Source organism: Anthonomus grandis, chromosome 5, assembly GCF_022605725.1.
Source record: "Anthonomus grandis grandis chromosome 5, icAntGran1.3, whole genome shotgun sequence".
In the NCBI taxonomy this organism is placed as follows: domain Eukaryota; kingdom Metazoa; phylum Arthropoda; class Insecta; order Coleoptera; family Curculionidae; genus Anthonomus; species Anthonomus grandis.
The window spans coordinates 32,552,080-32,574,140 of NC_065550.1; the positions used below are offsets into that span (position 1 = coordinate 32,552,080).

General features: G+C 26.9%; 1 protein-coding gene and 1 non-coding gene across 7 annotated transcripts in view; both read right to left on the minus strand.

Annotated features, from left to right (window-relative positions):
- The window catches only part of LOC126736660 (protein doublesex-like), a 153,094-nt gene that overhangs the window by 64,294 nt on the left and 66,739 nt on the right, over positions 1–22,061 (minus strand). For 3 of the 6 annotated variants that reach the window (XM_050441131.1, XM_050441132.1, XM_050441130.1), the window contains one exon: positions 14,414–14,557. In XM_050441131.1, the coding sequence (XP_050297088.1) occupies positions 14,414–14,557 (144 nt within the window). Of the gene's footprint in view, positions 1–9,731; positions 10,065–10,150; positions 10,313–14,413; positions 14,558–22,061 lie in introns of all 6 variants that reach the window. The other 3 variants (XR_007660721.1, XR_007660722.1, XR_007660723.1) reach the window with 3 other exon arrangements.
- Positions 12,108–12,214, minus strand: LOC126736954 (U6 spliceosomal RNA). Its single transcript, XR_007660840.1, has one exon. It is a non-coding gene; the product is annotated as a U6 spliceosomal RNA (small nuclear RNA).

A 22,061-nucleotide genomic window follows, 5' to 3' on the forward strand; every position in this document is an offset into this window, starting at 1 on the left:
TCTTGCATACTGGCTTGTATAAATTTTATAAGAAAATTTTTTAAAGAATTTTGGTTATGTTCCTCTTTACGCATACTATTTTTAATTTTTATTTTTTTATGTTTGACATAATAATAACTTCTTTCCAGGCACTTCATACATTTGCAGTTTACAATTTTTTTATTTATTTTTTTAGCTTCTTTCGTCTTCTTTTTTTTGTTACTCTTTCTTCTTTACATTTACAAAAATCTCTACCTCTCTACTTCTTTATTAATTAATGCTTGGCTCGACTTTTTTTTCTATCATTTCCTTTAAATACTGTATTTCATACATTCTATCTATATACGTTTTTTATTTGATTTTATTCTCTGTAATTTTTTTTTCAATATTTCACGTTTATAGTCTACCTGATTTATTAAGAACTTATTATTCTATTAAAAAAACCAAGCACTTGATATTTCCAATTCAGGTTATATTTTCCTTATTTGTCTATTTTAGCCTCTTTATTTCTTCCTTTTTTTCCACATATTCATCTCTTCTTTTATATTAATTATTAAATTAATGAATAATTTAAAAAAAAAATTAAGTCTATTTTTTTGTGTTAACCTTTTCCAGTTTTTTTCCTATTTTCTCCTCAATAATCTTTTTCTTCTTTTACTATCTGCATTGAATGTACATAAAATATTTTTACAGAATTGGCCTTTTTCTCCTTGAATTATTTTCTTCAGTGTATTGTCCTTAGATATCCATAAGATATTAAAATTTACATCGCTTCTATTTATTACATTATTAAATGGAAATAAAGATTATATTCCAGGCACTTGATACATCACAAATTTTTCTTTTTTGTTTTCTTCCGCTTCTTTGCCTCATTACTATTCTTCTCTCCTCCCATCATCTACATTGACTCTATATTTTTTTTTATTTTTGTTCTTTTTCTTCTTTACCTTCTCTTCTTCCGTTTTTTTTCTCATTACAAGTATTTGTTTTCTTTTTCTTCCCTTCATAATATTTTTTGTCCAGGCACTCGATCCTTTTCTCTCATTTTCTTTCTTCTCAATCTTCTTCAGCGTCTCTTTCTCTACTTTTCTTTTCATTACTGTTACTTTTTCTACTCTTTTCCTTCTATCTACAATGACTCTATATTAATTAAAAAGCACTTAATGCTCTTCTCTACTTTTTTCTTTACCTGGTCTTTTTCTTTCTTTCCTCCGATCAATAGCCTTCTTTTTCTACCTACGTTGGCTCTCATTTATTCAAAATAACGATTTTTTTCCAGGTACTCGATACTTCTTACTCATTTTCTCTTCTTTAGCTTCTCTTCCTTCCTTCAAGTTATTAACGATTTTAATTCTTGACGATCGTACAGGTTTTTGAGATCTTTTATAAAAAAGTGACTAAGATTGATTTCCATAATTCAATAATTGTGTCTTCTTTGTTTTCTTCACATTCTTCTTCTTCTCCCAATAACTCAGCTACTAAAGTATCCGATTGTCATCAAGATCATAGTTGTATATTTTACTGTACAATTACTAACTTACTTAATTAATTATGATAATCCTTAAATATGAGTATTAGGAAATATTAAATAAAAATGAAAATAGACAACGCGTGTCCGTGTGTGTACTTAGCAACAAATTAGGCACGTGTGTTAAAAATTCATTGCCAAGTGCAAGGTCACAACACATGTAAAGTTATTCTGTTTCATATCGGTTATTAGTCCAGTAAATAAGGGGTTTTAGGTGCGCATTAGCTTTAAGCAAAAGGGCTCATTTAAGGATAAAAAGGTGATTTATTCGTGATCAAAGATATGTATTTTACACAGCATAAAAATCAAAAAAATCATTTTCTAACACGAGAAATTGGAATCGTACAAAAAAGTGTTTAAAGAAAAATAAAGCTTTTTAAAAACAGAACAGACCGTTTTTTGTTTTACTCTTGTATGAGCAATAGGCTCTTAAATACGGCTGTTTGAACTCTGGAAGAATGAACTTATTTCTATAGAACTCTGGTGTTAGAGCGTTTTTCCTTTGATTTACTGTACTAAAAACGATAATTTTAAATTATACAATCACTCTATTTAAATCACTTAAGAGTGACACTTGTCCACACGTTCAAAAATTTCTGAAAATTTCAGCCTTTGTCTATCGGTTTTCCGCGATCTAGTGCCAAAATTTTCACCGGGAAAAAAACTGTTGCGGTTTATTTTCATTGAGCCCACACGTTTATGATGTTTGACCTTAAACTTGGCCTGCCGATGAACGGATATATGCATGCATTCGAGGAGCAAATTAACTGACGTAATTTGCTTCATTTGTATTCGTTAAGATGGTTTAATTGTATATGAGCTTATGATAGTGAAAGTAAATTGAGTTATTTAGTTATTAATCCATTAAAAACGGATATGGTTCAATATGATTTTTTTTACAGACATCATCATGACAATCTTTACTGATGGATCACTTTTAAACAACAAAAGTGGAAGTGCATTATATATTTAATATACCTGAACATTCCTCTGTCTTTTCTGTTGAACTATATGCTACTAGAAATGCTTTATGGTATTGAAAACATTTTATTGTAAATCTGTAATTAAAAAAAAAAGTGGGATATATAAAGGGATATGTTTACATATGCACTTACACCTATAGGTATACTATGAGTAGTAGAAAAAATCTTTTTAGTTATGATGTAAAACACCCAGCTAAATAATCGCTTTCAATAAAAAAGTAATAAACACTTTAAATTTACTGACAATAAGGTTACAACATATTTAATATTTGAAAGTTGATTTTTAAAAAACGATAATCGTTTAAAATAACCCAAAAATAAAACAAATAAGTTAAAGAGTATCAGAACAAATCTTCTTTTGTCAATTAAAATTTCCGCGCTTACTTTCTTTTGAGACTTATATTTTAAATTGAATTAAAAAATTTAAATTAATATCTTTAAAACTAAGAAGGATAGAGAAGTATTTATAAAGTTACACTACTAACAAATGTGCACACGCTATAGGATAAACAAAGCAAATTATAATAATTATTAAAATTATTTATATTTAATTACTATATTCTTAATTGCAATTGTTTATCCTAATTAATGTTAAAATGACTTCTTTTTCTGAGAATAAAATCTCTACATATGAGAAAAACATACCAGAAAAAGATCACTTTATTCCCATCCTCTAATTTTCAGACTGAGATAGGGATATATAAATGAGAATTTAACTTTTTTCCTCTATTTTCTACATCATGGGTTCATTTTATTAATAGTGTGTATAGGTGAAATAGAAATGACAAATAAAAATAATTAGATGATAAAAATAATAAGATGAAAGGCACTATTAATAAAATTCCTTAACTAGTACTAAACAACGTGGTGGTGGAGTATTAATGTTAGTACACAATAAATTTAAAGCCAAACAACTCAAGACCGATATCTTAAATGTGGAGCACATTTTTGTTCAAGTGGATTATGGTGAGCTATCTAGTATTTTGGGTTGTGTTTACATTCCTCCTAATTCTTCAGAAGAAGTCTACCGTGCCCATTGCTCAGCAGTTGAAAGTATTAACGACAATTTTCCCAATATACCTGTATTTCTATTTGGAGATTACAATTTACCCTTAGCCACTTGGAATTACTCAATTGAAGAGGGTTTGTTAGTTGAGCGCGCACTGACCTATCCAGCCACAATAGTTTGTGAATCATTTTCTTATCTGAATATGTAACAATCTAACATTATTCCAAGCAATCATCGTGTATTTCTGGATCTGATTTTTAACAGTATTGACGAGTGCCATAAAATAACTGTTCAACAAGCTTTAGACAATCTTCTTCCGAACAACTTTCACCACTTAGCAACAATTTGCGATATTAGGATTAAAAGGTTGGATTATAGTACAACTTGTTTTGATTTTAAAAATGCTGATTTTGTAAGTTTGAATGATTTTTTTTCTTTAGTGGACTGGATTAGTATTTTTGATGATTCAGACATCGATAATTCAGTGAATAACTTTTATGAAGTAGTTTTATATGCAATCTCACTCTATGTACCAAAAAAAAATATATAAACCTTCCAGGTTTCCTCGTTGGTTTTCCCCAGAATTAAGGAATCTTGTTCTATCAAAAAAGACTGCTCATGCTAAATTCAAAAGTACTAACTTAGCTAAAGATTATATCCTGTTTGCTAACCTACGTACTCAATGTAAAGTGCATACTGAGCAATGCTATAGATCTTACATTGCTACCTTAAATGCGTCAATTCAATCTGACACCACACAATTTTGGAATCATATTAACTCCCTTAATAAAAGTCATGGTATCCCAAATGCTATGCATTTAAATGAAATTTCAGCAGATTCGGGGTAGGATATTGCAAACCTATTTTCTACCTATTTTTCTAGTGTTTATCACTCTGATGAGGTTGATTTCACTAACTTTAATTTTCCAGTAGCAAATTCAGTCGACATGCCTTTTATCCAGTTCACCCTGTCTGAGGTTTTTGAATCTATATTTGGTCTTAAGGACAAACTGAGTTATGGTCCTGATAATGTTCCTACCTATTTCCTAAAAAGATGTGTTTATAGTTTGTCTAGACCTTTGAGTACATTATTTAATTTGTCTTTAAAATTAGAAACTTTCTCTGAGAAATGGCGTGACAGCTTTATAACTCCTGTAGTCAAAAATGGTGACAGGGATGATATCAAAAATTACAGGCCCATTGTTATGTTATCTGCTATCCCTAAACTTTTTGAGTTTATCCTGAACAAATATCTTACTTGGCATTGTAGAGGTCTCTTGATCAACGAGCAACATGGGTTTAGGCAGGGTAAATCTACTTCTACAAACCTTGTATTATATCACGACTTCATTGTCAGGGCTTTCGAGAAGGGTCATCAGGTCGACTCCATCTATACTGATTTCTCAAAGGCCTTTGACACGGTCATCCACTCATTGCTCATTTTTAAATTAAGATGCTATGGTTTCCCTAAATGGTTTCTTTCTTGGCTAAATAGTTACCTACATAAAAGGATACAATTCGTTAATGTAAGGGGTTCACTTTCAGTTCCTATTTTGGTTACTTCAGGGGTGCCTCAGGGGTCACATTTGGGGCCTCTACTCTACGCCTCTACTTTAATTTATTTATTAACGATATTTCTAGTATTATCAAATTATGCAAATTCCTATTATTTGCAGATGACCTGAAGCTATTTTTACATATTTCAAACTTGTCTGATTGCTTAATGATACAATGAGACATAGATTCTTTATATAATTGGTCTGCCTCTAATGGCTTACATCTTAATAAGGATAAGTGTTTTATCATTTCTTTTACTAAATCTAGAAAAGTTGTCCCATTTGACTACCACATAAATAATAATATACTTTCAAGAGTATCGCTAATTAAAGATTTGGGGGTGTTGTTTGACAGTTCCCTGACTTTTATACCCCATATAGATAGTTTGTCTAGTAAAGCCCTTCGTACTCTAGGTTTTATAACTAGAAATACTCAAGACTTTTCAGTAGCTGTCTTAGGGGTTTTATATCTTACACTTACTCGTAGTGTCATGCCTTATTCTTCCATAGTCTGGTCCCCTTATTATGCTAACCATATTTACAGTCTTGATAAGGTCCAAAATAAATTTCTCAGGACTTGTGCCTGGCGATTGAATGTACGAGATGAGTCTTTATTGGAACTTAAGTCAAGGCTAAATATGACTTCTCTTGAGGACTATCGAACGATATTTCTTCACAAGTTGATTAATAATGCTATTGATTGCCCTGAATTGTTATCGCGGATAAACTTTAGATGCAATACCAGAGTCCTTAGAGAGACGTCCCTTTTTCTGATTGAATATCACCATACGAACTATGGTAAATTTTCTCCAATTAATCGACTCCACATGTTGGGAATACAAGTGGATTTTAAAGCATTCAAAACTTAAAAGGTGTCTGAATGAGTTTATGAGTACTATGTGTTAAGTATCAAATAAATTTTATTGCTTTTACTTTTCTTATTTTGATTATTTCAATGGTATGTTTTTAGTTGCTTTATATTTTTTTTAGAAGTTTTTGGTTAAGTTACTGAAAGTTTTATCTTATTTGTATATCTTGGGCTGCTACATATTTATATACATTTAGATAGATATATTATTGATTTATAGAAAATTTGGATATTTAATAGATTTTTTGATGGCAGAATAATTATCTACATTTAGGGTTAGGATATAATTTATTTTGTAATTTTGTTAGAATGGGGACATCCCGTAAATAAATAAATAAATAAATAAAATGAAACCATGATATAGAAAATAGAGAAAAAAATTAATTCTCATTTATATATCCATATCTCAATCTGAAAATTAGAGAGAAATGAGAATAAAGTAATATTTTTCTGGTATAATTAGACGAACTAAATTCAAAAAACAATGTTTTCAGACGGTATAGATACTATCAATAAAATTAAATCATGACGTATAAAATAGAGAAAAAAATTGAATTGTCATTTATATATCCCTATCTCAGTCTAAAAATTAGAGGACGATGGAAATAAGGTGATATTTTTCTGGTATAATTAGACCAATTTAACTCAAGAAACACTATTTCCAGGCGATTCAGACACTATCAAGAAAATGAAATCATGATATAGAAAATAGAGGAAAAAATTGAATTTTTATTTATATATCCCTATCTCTGTCTGAAAATTAAAGGGGAAAGAAATAAAGTTATATTTTTCTGGTATAATTAGATAAACTAAACCCGAGAAACACTATTTCCAAACGGTCCAGATACTATTAATAAAATATAAATGTATAAACATATTAGAAAATGAAGTCGTATATAAAAAAGCTAAAACAGCTAGGATGTTTAACTTGGAAATTCCTTACACCGATTTTATACTGATGAAACAAATAAAGGAATGAAACACAAAAACAACTTTCCAACATTAAACAAGAAAACAAGTGTTTCTTTTAAAATATAATAAGAAATTCATTAGTACTATTACTCATCTTAGATTAATTGTAATTCCTAGTAGTGGTAATTGTAAGGAAACAGGAGATCTCGAACGCCTTTCCTTAAAATGTACAAAGTTTCAAAAAATTCATTTAAAATTAAAATAACTTAATATTGCTAGAAAATATTTCCGTTTATAAGACAATGTACCAGTTTTTAATAATTAAATGTAAAGCGATCGCTTTAAAATCTTCGAGGAGTCATTATTACTATTTTCAAGGTATGTAGACTCAATAGAACAAAAAATAGAAATTGAGTTAAAATTGAAAAAGTAAATATTATGATGAGGAAGAAAAAGGATAAAAGAAAAAAAACAGATTAAATGAAAAATTCTTGGAACTTAATAATTAAATAAATTAATAATAGAAAAAAAATCACAGACAGTAAGATATGGATGAAAAGTAAAGTGATCGTTGACTAACGACAATCGTCGATTTAAATATGAATAAAAAAAATCATTTAGACTATAATAAAATGACAAATAAAGAATTCCCATAACGTGTATATATAAATATTTTATTCCCATAATAATGTTCAGCACCCCTCTGGTAATAAAAACGTATCGATATATACCGTGTTTACGGTCACCGTATTAGCAAAACGTGTCATTCGACCGGTAATTCGAAAATGTATTAAATTTACCCAAAATACAAACAAAATGTACGAAATGCACGTCGGTTATAATGAACCTGTACGAATTTAGACCGAATAGTAGCGGTCCATAGTGGCGAGTTTCGATAACCGTAACGTGACAGCAACGGCACGCATATACCATGCACATACTAAAAATATTATACAGTCTTTGCATTTACGACCGTCATAAATAACAGTTTAACGATTTTATGCAGTTGTTTGAAAACATTTTGCAGTTTTGCCGCTTTTCGTTGCGCGTTTAGCGAAAAACCTTTTGTTTTACGGTTTCGAACAAAATAATTATTGAAAATTTAGTTGTTTGTCAAAGAAGACAGGGACGCACCCATTTTTTTTTAAATTTTAAATAGAATAAATGCCAAAAGATTTTAAATATTTTTGGAAAAATTTTAAGAGGGGTAAATCAAAAAACATTCAAGGTATAACCAAGAATTTCATTAGAATGACTTCAAATACTAACTGGAAGAAATAGAAAAATTGCTCCAAGTGCTTGGAACCACTAAAAAATCACTATAAATACCAAATGGAACAATGGAAATGTAGCAATAATTGTAATAGCAGTAATTGTAAATTCTTGAAGGAAATCAACCATTATTTTTACTGTTTTAAGGAACTGACTTTTAATGCTTGGACTAAATTGAAAAATGATTCCAAATGCTTCAATTATATAATAAATGATTAAAAATATCCCAAGAACTTATAAGAAATGCCTGAAATAAAATTGTTATTACTCTGGAAAATAACAAAAAATTACTTAAAACTCCTTAAAGAAATACACCATTATTTTCACTGGCTCAAAGAACTGACTTTAAATGCATGGACTAAATTGAAAAATGACTCCAAATGCTTTAAATATATAAGAAATAATTGTAAATATCCCAAAGACTGATAAGAAACGCCTGGAATAAAATTAATATTACTCTGAAAAATTTCAAAAAATTATATAAAATTCCTTGAAGAAATACAACATTTTTTTACTGCCTTAAAGAACTGACTTCAAATGCTTGGACTAAATTGAAAAATGACTCCAAATGCTTCAAATATATCAGAAATAATTGTAAATATCCCAAGAACTCATAAGAAATGCCTGGAATAGAATTAATATTACTCTAAATATCTAAAAATTATATAAAATTCCTTGAAGAAATACACTATTATTTTTACTGCCTCAAAGAACTGACTTTAAATGCATGGACTAAATTGAAAAATGACTCCAAATGCTTCAAATATATAAGAAATAATTGTAGATATCCCAAGAACTCATAAGAAATGCCTGGAATAAAATTGGTATTACTCTAAAACGTATACCAAAAATTACTTTCAAATATTGAAAGAAATAAACCATTATTTTCACATCCTCAAAGAACTGACTTTAAATGCTTAGACTAAATTGAAAAATTACTCCAAATGCTTAAAACGAATAAAAAATTATTGTAAATATCCAAAGAACTCCGAAGAAACACCTGGAATAAAATTGTTATTACTCTGGAATATATAACAAAAAATTACTTAAAATTCCTGGAAGAAATAAACCAATATTTTCAGTGCTTTAAAGAACTGACTTCAAATGCTTGGACTAAATTGAAAAATTACTCCAAATGCTTGGAATATAATTGGAATAAACGTATTTCTTATAGGAAATTGAAATAACCTCTTGTGAACAAATTTTTAAATTTCAATAGATCCCAAAGTTATCCAAAATAACTGAACTTGTGAAAGAAATACAAATTTATTCTAAATGCCCGCAATTAAAAAAAAATATTAATTAGTTGGCCACTTTTGCCTGAGATAAAATAAGCTTAAAGATATATTTATAGTTATTAATGAAGCTTTTTGAAAAATATAGTGAGAAAATATTTATCTCAAGTTAAAATAAACAGAAGAATAATAAAACACTTATAAAAAAATCAATAATCTTCAAAATATCATCATGCTTGACAGAAATAAGAAAAAATGCATATTTAAAGCCTGATAATGCTCCAAATTAATATCCCAATTATATTAGTTTAGCTTATAATTTCTGGAAAAAATAAACTTTTACTGCTGTATCAACTACAAACCTCCAAACCCATTAGTGCCGCACTTACCTTATCAAGCCACAAAGTTTTTCTTTCTTCTTACTACAGATTCAAATTCAAAAAGATTGAAAGCTTACAAGTTAACATTAAATTAGCTAAATCTACTTTTAAAAATCGAACTTTTTCTTCTTATTTAATACTAATGATCATAAAAAATTAAATACTTTACGGAACTAACTGAATACTTATTATATTTGGTATAACAGCCCGAATAAAAAAAATATATATAATAAAAAAAATTTACAGTTTATAGTAGTAGGTTGCACTTGAACTGTAGATTTACCGACTTGAACGGCGTTTCTGTGAAGGAGCTGATTCTTCTATCTTGAGTCGTCTTCATATCTGGATGTTGAAAAGAAAAAAAACAAAACGTTTATAAACAAAAAAATTTAACGGGAAAAATTTTTTAAAGCCAATTTTTTATTTACTTATATTTATATTTAGGTGGAATGTCTTGTTAAAATTGAAAGCAAATTTGATTTTTTAAGCAGATTTTAATCATCCATACTGACGGGTCGAGGGACGTAATTCCACGCCGTCGTACATGTTCAGGTTGTGTAGTCTTGAATATTCGTTTACTACCCGTTTGCCTGTTAAATAAAATATATATTTTTTTAACTTATAGGTTAAAAGGGGTTTAGTTTTCTAACCAAACGTTCTAAAGCTTTTATGGGTCAACCAAATATTGACATTTTTTTTTTAAATAGATGTACTTTGGATTTTGGTATACCAATTACTTCAATAGGCTTATTTCGAAGTTTAAAAACCAGTAATTTATACTGAATCTGTTTTTTAAAAGGGATTGTTGTTCTTTTAATTTCTGAGTTTATTTTTCCACTTATTTGCTTTAATTCTTAAGATAGTGGTGGACCTTTACTGCCAAGGATTTTCTTTTTTCTGTAATTTTTTATTAAAAAATTAATATTATCGAGAGTTTAAAATTAAACAACCTTTTCATACTCCTAATATAATATACTAGTTTTTTTGATTAAATATTGGCTATATTATTTTATAAATCTTTTTTGTTTCTATGTCGTTTGACTATGAAACGCGTTTTAATCGTTTGACTCAATAAAAACTCAAGGATTCGTAGTCTATTTAATTTTGATAAAAAATCGCATTTCAGTTATTATTATTTTCCTTAATTTAAGCTTAGTACCTTAATTTTAACTAAAAAATTGGACTCTATAAATATGATTTGGCTGAAAAAAAAAATAAGAATTTTATGAATTTTGTTAATCGTTATTTTGCTTAGATATTTTGACTTAAAATTGAAATTCATTAAATGCAAATTTTTGTGGAAATTATGTTTATTTTATAAATATTTAAAAAATGCCCATAAGTTATAAAGTATGTAACCTAGAGCTATGGAAATGTGCAATAAAATACTCTGCTTAATTTCATCACACATCTATTTTTCAAAAAAGTTTTTCAAAAATTTAAAAAAAAAAATTTCTGGCAAAATTTTGAACAAACATTTTTTAATATTGCGGAGGATTGTTGTTCGAAATTGAAAACAAAAATTTTTTTTTTTTTTTATTAATATTCAAAAAATAGCAATAACTTAAAAGGTATTTAACCTATAGCTATGAAAATTTGCACCGAGATTTTCTGATTTATTTTATTAGACACCTATTTCAGCGTTTTTCAAAAAACGAGCAACATTTTGAATAATTTTTTTTTATAAATATTCAATAAATACCCATAACTTGAAAAGTATCTAGTTTATAGCCATGAAAACTTACACCAAGATTTTTTGATTAAATTTATTAGATACCTATTTCAGGGTTTTTCAAAAAAATGGAAAAATTTTAAACAAACGTCTTTTTTCGAAAATATTTTTTTTTTAATTAAAATTTAAAAAAATTTTTACTTCCTTTAAGAATTCTACTATATTCTTTATATTTTCTTTGTTTGGTTCAAGTATATGTTTAAGGTTAGTGGTGATTGGTAAATTGTGTTTTATTTTAAATGTATGCAGTCTATTGCAATGTGCAAGAATATGTTTTATGGTGAGATTATAATCATTGCAAAAGGGGCATATTGGTTGATTTTCCTTCTTTAAGATATATTCATGAGTGGTTTTAGTGTGGCCTATCAGAGTTCTAAAAATAATTGATTGGTCTTTTCTGTTTAAATTTACATCTAAATAAGGTGAAGGTTGTATTTTGGTTATCTCAAGGAGCTTATTATCGGTTTCGTCTAAATCTAGTTTGAGTTGAGTTAAATTTTGAATTTTGTTATTTATTTGCAGGAATAGATCTCTGTAGTAAAAGGTATTTGATAGTCTAGAACAAATACCAGTTGAATTTCTTGCCATGTTATCAGCTGTTTCATTTCCGTCTATACCTATATGACTGGGAATCCAGATAAGACTAATATTTTAAAAATGTGGAACGCTTCATGATTTTGCATGTCATCCTTGGGCAGGGGCCAAGCTAATCTTCTCTGTATCGTTTCAATTTTAGTATATGTACCCCCGAAGCGAGTACCCTATAGCGTTGAAAATTTGCACCGAGTTCTCTGATTCCTATTCCTATTTCAGCATTTTTTAAAAATCTGGCAAAATTTTGAAGAAACATTTTTTTTGGAAAAAAATTTTTTCCTTTAAAAATTCAAAAAATGCCCATAACTTAAAAAGTATCCAACTTATAGCCATGGAAATTTACACCAAGATTCTTTGATTTATTTCATTAGACACCTAATTGAGCGTTTTTTAAAAAACTATTAAAATTTTGAACAAAAATTTTTTTTAAATTTTTTTTTCTATAAAAATTCAAAAAATGGCCATAACTTGAAAAATATCCAATCTATAGCCATAGAAATTTACACCAAGATTCATTCATTTATTTTATTAGACACCTATTTCAGCGTTTTTCAAAAAACTATCAAGACTTCGAACAATTTTTTTTTAATAATTTTTTTTTCTACAAAAACTCAAAAAATGCTCTTAATTTAAAAAGTATTCAACCTATAGCCATAAAAACTTACATCAAGATTCTTTGATTTATTTCATTAGATACCTATTTCAGCGTTTTTTAAAAAACTATCAAGATTTTGAACAAACATTATTTTTTTGAAAATAATTTTTTTTTCTATAAATATTAAAAAAATGGCCATAACTTGAAAAATATCCAATCTATAGCCATGAAAAATTACACCAAGATTCTTTCATTTATTTTATTAGACACCTATTTCAGCGTTTTTCAAAAAATTATTAAAATTTTGACCAAACATTTTTTTTTGAAAATATTTTTTTTCTATAAAAATTTAAAAAATGGCCATAACTTGAAAAATATCCAATCTATAGTCATAAAAATTTACAACAAGATTCTTTGATTTATTTTATTAGACACCTATTTCAGCGTTTTTTCAAAAAACTATCAAATTTTTGAACAAAACATCATTTTTTTTGAAAATATGGTGTGATGTTAAAATTAGTCATTTTAGCATCAAAATCACTTTTAATTCATATGACCCAATATGAAAATAAATCTCTATAAAAAATTTAATTCTACTCAGTAATTTTTACTAAAAATTTAATTTGGACTCGACAAAATGGAATTTTAATATTTTTTTTTCTATAAACATAATTTCATTCAGTAATTTCGATTTAATTATGAAAATAAGTAAGATATATGTAGATGGACCTATAGTGCCAAGGATTTATTTGTTCCACTTTCTAAGGTTAATTTTTCGACTTTTTTTTTGTTTATAAACAAACTGGAATAAGCAATAAATAAATAATTTTATTAAACAATATTTAATTTAATTGTTAACCCTGTACCCTCTTTAGTTTGCCGGGGATAGAACCTCATTTATTTTTATAATTTTTGACATTGATTTCTCCAGACATTTCTCAAATATTTGTCGAATATTTTAAAATATTACAACTATCAATATTTCAATTTTCAAAGCTGTAGGTATTTTCCTAATAACCCTTACTACTAATCCTTTATTACTATTTTTTTTCTAAAAACAAGATATTAATTAATGCCAAGGATTTAAAGAATTTGTATGTGTCTAGTAACTTTATTGGAATAATCTGTATTTGAATTTTTATCTTTATACTTCCTAAAATAGACACATTTCTTATGAAGGAGTTATATTTGTCTGCCAATACATCAGACTTCACTACATCAGTGTCCAATAATTTTTAAAAAAACTTTCAGGAATTTTTCAGTAAAAAATATTCTTTCAAAAAATACTAATAAATTTCATATTCCAATCTTAAAATTTCTATCACTTTATGTATACGTATTTTTTGTAAAGAAATTCTTCCAGGCTTGATTTTCGATTCTCTATCTCTTTTTGGTACTTTAGATCCAGACATTTAATTCCAGGGACCATTTTATTTTAAATAATATTAAAATTGTCCATTTTCTTACATCATAAGCCTTTACAATTTGCAAACAAGGAAAATTGATTTCATATATTAATTACCAGAAAGTTTGGTTAGAAAACTAATTACATTAAACATTACTTAACATTATATCTTACAAATACGTTTCAATATAATTTTATATAATAAAACAATATACTTTTCTTATTTATGTATACAAGTCCAATCCGTTCATTTTTTCTTTACAAATCAATTTATAAATCAAACGAAAATTTAGCATAAAGAAAAACGGAACTTACAAATTATGATCTTTTAAAAGTATTTTATTTAGGATTTTGTCAAATTTTACCTTCGTCTATCCGTCGCGACGCTTCTTCTAAATCCGCCCTGGCGTCCTTCAGGATGGCGTACATTAAGGGCATCATTTCCCACGGGTAGTTGAATTTCTCTAGGAGCTTATGACAGTCTTCTAGGAGGTCTGTACTTTGATGTCCTAAAAACAAAAATTGAAAAATTGATTGACAATTGCACAGTAAAAATTGGAATTTTTGTACAAGTGAAATCGGTATTCCTTAACCCAAAAATTATTTTTATGTTAGCTAGTCAAAAATGACCAGCCTGTACTAAATTCAGTTCTCTATAAGGACCTAAGAAATAAACAAAAAATCGTTCTTTAGTAAAATACAGAAAATTACTTAAAAAGTGTGAGTTATAGTGCATTAAGTTATGCATCCCAAATATTAAAGCGTTTACTTTAGTGCTACATCTCAATGGGAGAAAAAATGCTTAAATATATAAAATAAATATGCAGTAAATACAGTAGGCAAAGCAAAAAAAATCATTTTAAACTATAACTTAACAAACCAATTTAAAAATGAAAAAAGTATATAAATAAAAGTGATAACTTTACTTAATAAAGTGCAGAAATAAAGGTTTCAAAAGCTCAACTGTCTTAGTTCTTGAGTATGTTGCTAATATTTGAGTAATTTTTTTAAACTCTATATATTTTTAAGAAAAATTGATATTTCCTTACGAAATTTTAGGTATGATTTGCTACAAAAAAAAGTAAAATAAAAACATTTTTTTTAATTAAAATAAAAGCCGTAGCTCTTGTTAAATTTAAAAAGTTAGCATCGCATCTACTTAAATTATGCCTTCCTCTGATGATTTTAGGTACCTGTAAGAAATTAAAAATGAATTTTTAATTGCCTGGAAAAAACTATTAGATTACGTAAAGATTTTAATAAAAAATAGCGTAAATTTTCGAAAAAGAAGAAAGCTACGAGAATTGGCATAATTTCGTTTTAAAAATACCCATATCTTGCGTCAAATTAAATAATAAGAAAGTAAAGGTCATGTGCAATTAAATTATGCGTTTAAAATACAAAAGTTCAACTTTATGTACTTTATTTAATTAAAAAAAAAATACTTCTGCCTAGAATTCTTAATGTTCAACAGTCCGTAACAGTAATCAAAATATATATCAAAAAAGAATAAAACTACTTCAACTCCTTTTAAAAAAATTTAAACTCTTAACTCTCAAAAATCCAAACTGCTTTAAAAAATTTAAAGAATACTTATAACAAAGAAATGATTTCGTATCCAATTAAATTATGCATCTTAAAAGTTTATGACTGTTTAAAATGAATAAATAAAAAAAATATTACAAAATGCGTTTTTTATAGAGAAATTAAGTACAAAAATGTTCACAATTTTCTTTAGACAAAATAACAATTTTTCCTTTCTGTTTATTGGCAATTCAAGGGCTTTTTAATATCTGTTTTCATAAATTGTTTTTTTTTTGGTCTTTCGAATCAAGTTATTAGAATTGTTCGTCCAGGAGAACCTGTAAGAAACACAAAACTTTGTCTGTTATTGTTAAATAAATATATTGAGTTTTTATACTTAGAATTTAAAAAATTATTAATTTGTGAACTAGTCTAAAGATTAATGCAGTCTTCTTTAAAGAATTTACTAAAATCGATGCAGTAAAAGTGAAGATATTACAATTCTTATTCTAGGAGTGCCTGTAAGAAACACAAAATTTTGTCTGTTATTCTAAAAAAAAATATATTGAGTTTTTATACTCAGAATTTAAAAATTATTAATTTATGGACTAGTCTAAAGATTAGTGCAGTCATCTTTAAAGAAATTACTAAAATCGATGCAGTAAAAGTCAAGATATTACAATTCTTATTCTAGGAGTGCCTGTAAGAAACACAAAATTTTGTCTGTTATTCTTAAATAAATATATTGAGTTCTTATACTCAGAATTTAAAAATTATTAATTTATGAACTAGTCTAAAGATTAATGCAGTCTTCTTTAAAGAAATTACTAAAATCGATGCAGTTAAAGTCAAGTTATTACAATTTTTATTCTAGGAGTGCCTGTAAGAAACACAAAATTTTGTCTGTTATTCTAAAAAAAAATATATTGAGTTTTTATACTCAGAATTTAAAAATTATTAATTTATGGACTAGTCTAAAGATTAGTGCAGTCATCTTTAAAGAAATTACTAAAATCGATGCAGTAAAAGTCAAGATATTACAATTCTTATTCTAGGAGTGCCTGTAAGAAACACAAAATTTTGTCTGTTATTCTTAAATAAATATATTGAGTTCTTATACTCAGAATTTAAAAATTATTAATTTATGAACTAGTCTAAAGATTAATGCAGTCTTCTTTAAAGAAATTACTAAAATCGATGCAGTTAAAGTCAAGTTATTACAATTTTTATTCTAGGAGTGCCTGTAAGAAACACAAAATTTTGTCTGTTATTCTTAAATAAATATATTGAGTTCTTATACTCAGAATTTAAAAATTATTAATTTATGGACTAGTCTAAAGATTAGTGCAGTCATCTTTAAAGAAATTACTAAAATCGATGCAGTAAAAGTCAAGATATTACAATTCTTATTCTAGGAGTGCCTGTAAGAAACACAAAATTTTGTCTGTTATTCTTAAATAAATATATTGAGTTCTTATACTCAGAATTTAAAAATTATTAATTTATGAACTAGTCTAAAGATTAATGCAGTCTTCTTTAAAGAAATTACTAAAATCGATGCAGTAAAAGTCAAGAGATTACAATTCCGATTTCAGGAGTGCCTCTAAAAAACACAAAACCTTGTCAAAATTTTTCAAAAAATGTTATTGGTAGATAAATATCTTGAGTTGTAGTAGTCAACATTTAGAAATTATCGATTTATCAACTAGTATAAAGATTTCAAGAGAAGAAAAATTGATCCAGAAATTAAAAATAGGAAAAATTCGAGTTCAAGGTAGTAGAAGCAATTTTTTTCGGAACAGATTTTTTTTTTGCTTTTTATAGGCCTTTTTTATATAATTTAGGTAATTTGAAGCGATTTTCTTTTTATTTTTCCAGGCAACCTGACTAAAAAATTAAATAACTTTGATTGCTATAAGAAAATATATCACATTTTTTAATAAGATCAGTCTACTTCAAAGCACTTATAAATGTCTCGAAAAAAATTAAAATAAGTGCTTATTTTAAAATAAAAAGTAAAAGAAAACATCGTATCCATTTAAATTATGCCTTGCTTTAATGATTTTAAGAACCTGTAAAAAAACTAATTTTTCTCTATTTTTATTTGCAATTTAATGACATTTTAATATTTGTTTCTATCAGTTTATTTTTCTTTCTTTTAGGCACACAAACTTTTTATTCTTTAAAGAAATTTTCTGGCAATTTTCTCTAGGATTTCTTATACCATCTGGATTTCAAAAAAATACTTATTTTCTTAAGCATTAAGTAAATACTAATGCTAATATTTTATTTATGAATTTATATTTTTTTATTTACAATTTAAAACAAATTCTCATTAAATTTATGGGACTTTTTTTATATATTCCAGGCAATCTATTCAGTCGTAAGCCTATTACAAAATTAAAAATTACTTATTTAATTTAAAAATTATGAAAAATACGTAAAAGAATTTTATTTTAAGAAAATTATTAAAATTCTCAAAAAAAGCGAAAACTACTTCAATTGACCTAAGTTCATTTTAAAAATTTTAAAAGGACCCATATTTGTTGTAAAATTAAATAATAAAGGAATGACAATCGTGTCCGTTAGAATTATGTCTTGAAGATACAAAAGTGTAGTATTATGTACAGCCAAACTTTCTATTTTTATATAATAGATAATCTGGCAATTTTCCCTGGTAGTTTTTTAATATTTTCTAGGTTTATGAAAAATCATTAACTTTCAAGGTGTTTTGAATATCCCTGCACACTTTTTGTAAGTGATTTTTGAGGTTCTTCAATAGAGTTCATGCCATTTCCTAAGCCCTATATAAATTAAAAAAACCTATAGTAAAAAAGTACCCATACTTTTTGTAAAAAAAAAGTATTAAGGAAGTGAAGGTCGTGTCCATTAAAATTATGCGTTAGAAATACAAAAATGTAGTTTAATGTACAGCCAAATTTTCTATTTCCATATGGATTTTCTACCAATTTTCCCTGCTAATTTCCATATACTCTCACTATTTTTGAGTTCCCTCAACAAAGTATTTGCAACTGCCTAAGCGCTTTAAAACATTTTTTTTTTTAATCAAGGAGTTAAGTAGAGATAAATTGTCTTTAATAGTGTTGAATTGGATAGTACCAAACAGAATTTTCCCTAATAAATTGCAAGGTTTATATAGCATAAAGAACGGTAAATAATCTTCTATACTCGAAAACCATTTCCCATTTGAAAATTCTACTTCGATATCGGTAATGTCTCGGCAAAACCGAAACTCCGACCGAAATGTGGGGCATAATAAATAACTAGAATAGCCGGCATGTGCGTTATAACGTCGCGGCGGGTGTTCTATGCCCAATGAAAATTTAGAATGTAATAAAGGTGGAGCCTATGCGTTTCGGCTCCTACCATTGGCCCGAACCATCGTTGAAAAGCATTCTTCAAGAATAAAAATCCGGACTGGTTTTCACTTAGAATGGAAGTGTGGCCTCTTGGTTTGTAATTTATAACGGCCGGGTCTCTTCTTCCCCGTTAGAATAAGAGGGAGATACTTAAATGGTAGTTTTACACCGCATATGTTTCCTTTAGGGGGGGTTTTGAAGCTATTGGGGCATGCTTTTTTAGTGCACCTGTTATGGGATGTTCGACAATAAGTAAAAGGCATTTAAGTTATGTCTAAAAATTATTACTTGAACTGGAGTTTTTATAGGGAAAATTGCAAGGCATTTGAAATGGTTAAATGGAGGACACGTACTTAGAATGCAATAATTTTTTGAATAAACATAATAAAATAGCCATATATCGTGCAAGAATTTAAAAAATAAAGACGTGAGCTTCGTACCTATTAAAATTATGCCTTTAAGATACAGAAATATAATTTAAATTTTATAGGCAATTATTTACTAACTCTTACTTAAATTTAGCATAGTTTTTAAGTAATTACTCAAATATTTGAATGAACAAAACATACCTTAATTGCAATAATTTCATAATGAACAAATATAAAAAAAGCTGTACATCTTGAGAAAATTAAAAAATAAAGAAGTGAGATTCATATGCATTTATATTCTGATTAATAATAAAAATAGAAATTAGAAAACAAGCTTTATATATGAGAAGGGATTTTAAAAGGACCTTGATTAAGCAGAAGGAAATCTGTAAATCATAAAAAAAAATAAAATAGAAATCTCAGCAAGGATTTTTTAAATTTATGTCTACAGCCTAATAGTGATTAAAAAAAGGCTTTTCTTATAATTTATTTATCTCAGCGATGATTTTAAATGTCTTTAAAAATAAAATTATGTTTTTTTTGTCTTATTTCTCTGAAAAAAAAATAATAAAGTTAAAATAATGATTTTAAATATATGGGTCTAAAAAAAAATTTGTTTTTTCTTTATTAGAATAAAATAAAATAAAATATTAACCGCAGCAGTGGTTTTTTAGTTCATCGACCTAGAATCTATTACGTCATTAAAAAAATTAAAAAATAATTTTTTTTATATACACATATACCTAATTAGGCAAAAAACCTTTAAAATCACTAATTTTTCTTATTTAAGGTGCTCAGCAATTAAAGTAATTTAGTTCCTGTTTCTAGGTCGATAAACTTTAAAATCTCTATTGAGATGAATCTCTTACTGCATTGAAGGATTTTAGAGAAAAAAAATTGTAACTAATTCTAGACCAATGAAGCTATATAAATATAAATTATCACACTTATCCCAGACATTAACAACAAATTCACCGGATAATTATTTGTATTACCTAAATTTTATCATTTTTCTATTGATTCTTGGTAAATTAATTCATAAAATCACAGCTGAGGTAATGATGTTACAAGGTTCAAGACTGTAAGGAAGTAAAATTATTTTGACTAATTTTAGACCAATGAATTAAGATCACTAATATTTAATTATATTGAAGAGAGTCTAATATCTCATTGACGACGAAGTTTTCAAATCACTGTTGGGATGATTTTGTCGTATCGATGTCTGCAGAACCTTTACTGTTCAGATAAGCATTTTATCATATTAAAGACACATTTTCATAAATTCATTGAAAACGTTCACTAATTCAAATACTAAACAACCTGGGTCGTATTTTTAATATCTGAAAAATTAATAGCAAATTATCCAACTTATTACAGACATTTAACGCAATTCTTGACAAATCATTATATGGTAAGGAAATGGGAAAATGGTATTCTTACTGCCAATTTCGATGTCTGTCCGGAGTCCACCAGTGTTGATAATGGCAATGTCTTGTCCAGGAATTGTTGCTTTGCTGCCTGTTTTGGGAATACTGAAACGTGTGTTATAGTGAGATATATCCAGATAGAGAGGATATTTTTGGGAAATGGTTATAGTTCTTCAGGGTGGTTTTTAAAAAAATTATACCATATTAATTTTAGGAGTTTTTGAACCTTGAGGGTCTGGAATGTACTTATTTTATAGTAATTTTGGTCACTTCCGGATCTGATCAGACTACCTTAAGTTGTCTGGAATAGGCTTGAAATAGTTAAAAAATTATTCCAGCAATTCAGGTTCCAAAAAATTGGAATTTAACTTTAAAATTGAGATTCCAGAATTCTTGATAAATATTTAAATTTAGTCTACGCACTAGAATTAATTAAAATTTCTACGAAATAAAAGATTTTTAGAAAATTCCAATAAAACATTTCCAGATTTAATTGGATTATCTGGAATAGACTTGAAAATAATGAAACAATTATTCCAGGCACTTAAACTCCAGGCAAAAGATTGGAATTTAAGTTTAAAATTGAAACTTCAGAGTTTTTAATAAAAATTTAAAATTAATTCGGGCACTAAAATTTCTGAAATATAATCTTTGAAAATTAAAAAAATATAGGAATTCCAATAATACGTTTCCAAATTTAATCAGATTATTTTAAATATTCGGAATAAAACAAAAATTATTCCAGGCACTAAGAGCAACTAAGATTTCTGAAATAATTTCCAAAAAATTGAATTTTAGGTTAAGAATGGAATTCTAAAATTTTTTACGAAAATATTAAATAAATCCAGATACTACAAGCAACTAAAATATTTGAAATATAATTTTTAAATTTTTTTCCTTTTTTGTCCAAATTTAATCAAATTAAATGGAATTTTCATTTGAAATTGGAATTTTAGGGATTTTCAAAGAACGTTAAAATTTTTCGATGTACGTGAAATTTCTGAAATATGAACTTGGAATTTTTTTTAAAAATCATCAAATGTATGAAAATAGTTAACAAATTATTCTAGGCACTCAGAGCAACTAAGAATCCTGGAATAAATTTCCAAAAATTGCAATTTTGATTTAAAATTGGAAAGCGAAAGTCTTTTATAGAAATTTAAAATTATTCCAGGCTATAGAATCAACTAAAATATAATTTTTAAGAAATCTTAGGATTCCAATAAATCAATTTCAGATTTAATTAGATTACCTTAAATTTTCTAGAATAGATTTAAAAATTGTTAAAAAAAATAATTCCAGGCACTCAGCACA